Source organism: Leuresthes tenuis, unplaced genomic scaffold (genome assembly GCF_036924035.1).
Source record: "Leuresthes tenuis unplaced genomic scaffold, fLeuTen1.0.hap1 SCAF_8, whole genome shotgun sequence".
Lineage (NCBI taxonomy): Eukaryota > Metazoa > Chordata > Actinopteri > Atheriniformes > Atherinopsidae > Leuresthes > Leuresthes tenuis.
In genome coordinates this window covers 36,811,879-36,817,878 of record NW_027325362.1, presented here as the reverse complement: position 1 = coordinate 36,817,878, position 6,000 = coordinate 36,811,879, and the positions used below count along the sequence as shown (strand labels likewise).

Sequence of the window (6,000 nt, the reverse complement as noted above, 5' to 3'; positions counted from 1 at the left end):
ATCATCATCGCAAGGTCATGAATCTTGGCACAGATGTCAACGCTGACGACCTCATATGTATGTAAAAAATATTGTGTGTGGCTGGAAGAAAATGACTGTGTAGTGCCCCCTACAAGGTTTCTAAATACCCCTGCCATTTGGCTTAGTTTTGCATAGGCTGGTGAAATTTGGTAGACGCATTCGTCATGAGCAGGCGCACAAAAACGCCTCTTGACATCATGGCGCTGGGGCCACAGGAAGTCGGCCATTTTGAATTGAACATGCAAATTGGTGCCGTTTTGAATTTTTCACACCTCACATCTGATCGAACTCCTCCTACAGATTTAATGTTAACAGCTTCAAACTTGGTGGGCTTACTCTTCAGCCATGAGGGATTAAAAGTTGTGATCAAAATTTTCCAGTTTCTCAAAGGTGTGTCCGCGATAGACCCTCAAACTGTGACGACTCGCTGCTGTTCGCCACAAAACACAAATTCACTCATAACTTTTGCATACATTGTATGATCTTCACCAAACTTCATAGGCTTGCTGGGGACTCTGCTCTGACTGTGTACATATATGCATAGTGACACTCACCTATAGCGCCACCTGCTGGTGATTTGAAAGTCCCCCTGTATCCACACCTCGTATATGATTGAACTGTAGAGAGAAAAAGTCAGTGCCAAAGAGAAGGATTTTCTGAACAAAACCAGCCATTCATGCAGCAACAGCAGAAGTAAAGTCATAGGATTAAAAGCTGTGTAATTACAAGCGGGTGGTTGTAGCCCAATGATCATTCACAGTAAACATAGCTTTGCTTCTTTTAGCTAGAACCAGAATTATGACCACATGATCAATGTAATTGCTTTAGGGTGTGTTTAAAATGCATTTGCTAATTGATAGTATCTCTATATGTTGAACAAAAATGATATTTTCATACCACATTTTAAGAAAATTACCATAGCAATAAGACATATATGAAGTTGCATTTTAAGTACTAAACTTGTGGCTTTACATTACAGTTGACTTGAGCTAACCTTTCTGGTCCGTTTAACCACAGATGTTTTCCCAAATTTAGTTCAGCCTTGTTGTTTTTGGTTCAACCTTGTTATGTTAAATGTGCTTTATGAATAAAATTAACTTGAATCTTTCTTCAGAACCACAAGTTATTTGTATATTAAACTCCACCTCCCCACACACCCCATTCCCCACCTGGGCCTGCTCTAATCTCCTGTACTCTTGTATGTTTCAAATTATTCCTCCTTCACTCTGTGACTTCTCCCTTCAAACTTCTATGTTCTCTCTACTTATATTTTTCATGTCCCCTAATCATCTTTTGGTTTTTGTGTCGCTTCCCTACAACCTTCTCTGTCATCTCTTTTTTTCCCCTTTCCTTTTCTTTTCTTTCTTTTCCTTTCCACTCCTCATCTTTCTTTGTAAATTCAGTTAGAGCTAATGGCTTCCAGCAGGTTTTTCTCTGTCTGTCACGTTGCCCTCCATCATGTGATGACACTGTGCGGGCTTGTTATTGGGAGCGTGTGGACAACTGCTCTGTGGAGGAGAGGCCTAACACTATACATGAACTATAGAAACAACCTTAGTCTATGCTGTGGAAGCTTGTGTGACCACGCCTGCTACTACAGCTACAACATTATCTGCAGTGTAGGGAGAATTCCCTTCTGCTCTTTGCTGTTTGGGACCGCTAGACAGAATTCTTAAATGGCTGAAGAGGTTTTAATTCCATCGCCAGGGAAAATCACATCGGTAAGTCAAGACTGACGACATGAATCAGGTCAGATGCAGTGTCATGGTTGTTAGCTTAGTGATCCCCAATTGACATATATTTATAACCCTAACAAACTTCATGACCAACTTAAGTCCTGTACTTGTTTCAGTTTTAGGCTTTGGTGAAATCTGAGATTTTCAAAGATAGTGGAAAACTTTGTAATAATGAATGTCACCATAAAAAAATAAACTGATATTGATAATAAAAATGCAATTATCTAATTGGTATTGTTAGTAGATCTAAGTAAGACACATGGATGGTTAACTAAAACTGATTTTGAACTTAAGTAAAGTTGCAAATGGTTTTTCAGCCAATCAAGAAGTTCATCAGAGTTTATCAAATTTAGTTGACAACAGTGGAAAAACTAAAGCATAACAGATAAGCACAAGAAAAAAACTTAATCACATAGATGTGAGTTCATACAGTATGAGAGTGCGCACACACAAGCCAAGCACCAGTGACCAATGATCACATACAAATAACTTATTAAATGCATGTTATTTTTAAATTTGGAAGTAGTTGATGAACTTTGTCTTGGCCAGACCCTGTCTTTTACAAAGACACATTCAAAGACAATGAAAAAGCCCAGTAAAATATGCCATATGGTTAATGCTAACATTTATATTTAAAAATGTATCACAAGTATTTCTTTAATATATATATATATGAGAATTTACATAGTGCCCAGTACTAATTTGTAATGAAAGTGGATGCGGTCAACTTTAACAACAGCCCCATGAAGTAAAAAATCTCTCGGGACATTCATGATGTTGGATGTTATGGCAATAACAATAACCAGGTTGTAGTTTTAATTCACCTAATGAAGATGGTAGACGGGCTGAATGCATCTCTTACATTTGCATAGAGTAAATCCTACGTTATATTTCTTCTGGTGGAGGAATGGACAAACTGTAAGAAAGTTGAATATATAGCAGAGAGAAATATGGTTGAAAGAGGCTGCATCAGATGGTAAGATATGCACTGGTACTAGAATAACACAAGTGAAGTCTCTCATCACATATTACAGACACAAATTCATACCTAACAATTCAGTCAATATGGGTAGATGCACAATTAATTTCAGATGGTTAGAGTTAGACCAGGCCTCGTTCTAAAATACATACACGTGAGGTGTTAACAGTTAAGACGTTCTGATGCCTATGACTTTCTCGGTGGGGGATAATTCAACATGTTAGGTTAGCCGATATTCACTGTATAGGTTATCTGAGTGGCAATTTTGTCAGATGATGCTATGGTTATAAAATCCTGATTTTATTTGAGCAGAACAATATTTTTTAAACGTTTTACGCGACCCCTCGTTGGTATGCATTCTTAATTAGCTGCTTTTGGGTCACAATTTTTTAGCCATGTGGCAAAAGGAACAAATATATGTAAATTAGAGTATATTTGTTTGCAATTCAGTTGTAATAGAATAGAATAGAAAAATACTTTATTCATCACCAAGTGGGGAAAAATTCAATTAGTTGTTTTTTTTTATATTAATGATTGTATAGTAGAACAATAACAACAACAATAATAATGATAAATAAATAAATACATTTGAGAAAAACATGTCAAGAGTCATTGTTAAAAAGCCATGGATGTGAGGACAGCGCAGGAAACAAATCTGGTGTCTTTTGGTCACTAGAGGGCACTGTAATAAGCAAAACATTATTTTTGTAATATCTTTTGATGCATTTTTATTTTAAATGAAATCGTGAAAAGGCTTCCAGACTCATTCTGAAGCATGCAAAAAATACTTTGGTGTCATCCGCCCTGCTGTAATTAGAAAAACTGTGTTTTTGCTCTTTTCTCTTGACGTGTTTGGAAATTAAACTAAATTTTTCATGTCTGCTGATAATGTTGACTGTCCCATTTATGGACCTTACAAAACTTTTCTCGTCATCATAAGAATGCGACCGGCATATTGAATTTTCACTCAAGAATGACAATGACAATGAAGCAGTATAAATGTAACGTAACAGTTTGTCCAAATGTTGTGTGAAATATGTCATAAGATAAGGAGACATAACATATTCCTTTAGTGTCCCACATCATTGTGATCTATTACCATTGAAAATGTGTAAATAACACAGTTAGCCAGGAAATGATGCATATGGTAAAGGTATGGTATCAGTTTATGGTATATAGTTATGTATAATAATTGCACATCATTTTAAAGATGGCAAAGTTGTAAGTTCAGGATAAGGGATGTGAAACCATGATTTATTTTTTCTTGTAAAAATAATCGTGGTTTCACATCAAGCAAAAAAAAAACGTTTGGGAAATATAAGACAGGCGTCATTGAGGCTAAAGCCCACATTGTGATTTTTTTGTTTAGGGTAACAATGAAAAAAAAAAGTATAACATTCTTAAGATATTCAAATACAAAACAAACGGTACAAAAGAATGAAGTACCTCATGTCTAATTTTCAAATTATTTTGAAAAACTGACTGAAAGTTGCTATTTGTGGATAAAGTAATGAAGTTGTCAACTGAATGGTTCTGAATCTGTTGACTAAATAAAGCAACAGTCAAAATACTATTTAAAATCAAGATTGTTAATTGTAGGTTGGAATAGTCCCATGTAGGTAAAGAAAATGACATTTAAATGTATGATTATTGAGGGTGGGGGTTTTTTAATCACAAACTTGTGTTATTGACACAAATACCACATTGGGCAAACATGCCTGCATGTAATCAAAGAGCAAATGTAGTTGTAAGCAACAGTACACATACTTTTGGTTAACAGGTAAAAGAAAACACACATGCCTTCATTTATGACCAATAGTATTTCCAACAAAGTATGCATAACATTCAGAATGCTCATTAAAAAACAGGGATACTCGCAGAATGTGTCCTCTTTTGGCCTGTCTTTTTGTTGTGCAGCAAGATAATTGTGAATATGTGTGGTAGTGGAAAAGCTTATATTCAATTAAATTCAGCTTTTATTTAAATAGTGTCAAATTAAAACAAATGTCATATCAAGGCACTTAAGTAATATAGTCCAATTCAAGCCAATTGCAGTACTATTCATTGTCATCATGATCCAGTGAAATCCAATTAATTGATTTCAAAATAACTCAATAAGCCATCTTAGATTTATACAATTTTAGAAAAGTTTTGATTTTGATAATAGTATTTGGGTTCCCAAAGTCATGCATTTTGTAATATACCATTAATTATTCTACTAGTAGCATATCATGTATCTTATTTCATAAACAGACAACACATTTCATTGAAAATATACCAAAAATGGTAAAGATTATTCTCAAAAGTTTGGCTGTCCACATCAGCGAATATACATCACATCTAAAGATAACATGCACAACAAATAATGAATTGATTATTTATGTTGACAAAGCAGTGATGCACCTTATGTTCAATTTATTTCTTCCATGATCGACCGATTGTCTTGGACCCCTGCATTGCTGCATGCAGCTATATTTATTATTATTATTGGGGGTCAAAGCAGCGAAGCTGCGGGAACCCATTGTGTTTCTACCTTTTCTTATTAGGGGTCTAGCAGCATAGCTGCAGACACCTAGTGTTATTGCAGCTTTTATTGTTTTTAGGGCTCTAGCAGCGAAGCTACAGACACCTATTGTTTTTTGAGCTTTTCCTATTATTAGGGGTCTAACAGCAAAGCTGCAGACACCTATTGTTTTAGTAGCTTTTCTTATTATTAGGGGTCTATCAGCGAAGTTGCAGACATCTATTGTTTTAGAAGGTTTTCCTATTATTAGGGGTCTATCAGCGAAGTTGCAGACATCTATTGTTTTAGAAGGTTTTCCTATTATTAGGGGTCTATCAGCGAAGTTGTAGACATCTATTGTTTTAGAAGGTTTTCCTATTATTAGGGGTCTATCAGCGAAGTTGTAGACATCTATTGTTTTAGAAGGTTTTCCTATTATTAGGGGTCTATCAGCGAAGTTGCAGACATCTATTGTTTTAGAAGGTTTTCCTATTATTAGGGGTCTATCAGCGAAGTTGCAGACATCTATTGTTTTAGAAGGTTTTGCTATTATTAGGGGTTTAGCAGCGAATGTCTTTTGACATCAAACTTCTGACTCCTTCTTTAAGAGGCCCAAGAATGTTGGTGACCTTTGACCTAAATATAGTGCCCCCTAAAGGGAGGCACTAAATATGTGTTCCAACTACAGGGGACCACACTACTCATCCTCCCTGAGAAAGTTTACACCAGGGTGTTGGAGAGGAGACTCCGACCATTTATCA

At 35.8% G+C, this 6,000-nt stretch overlaps 1 protein-coding gene across 1 annotated transcript in view; it reads left to right on the top strand.

Annotated features, from left to right (window-relative positions):
• The first annotated feature begins 1,697 nt into the window (after positions 1-1,697).
• The window catches only part of slc2a15a (solute carrier family 2 member 15a), a 110,481-nt gene continuing 106,178 nt past the window's right edge, over positions 1,698-6,000 (top strand). Inside the window, exon 1 of the mRNA XM_072391613.1 lies at positions 1,698-1,742. Within this exon, the coding sequence (XP_072247714.1) occupies positions 1,698-1,742 (45 nt within the window). The remainder of the gene's footprint in view (positions 1,743-6,000) is intronic.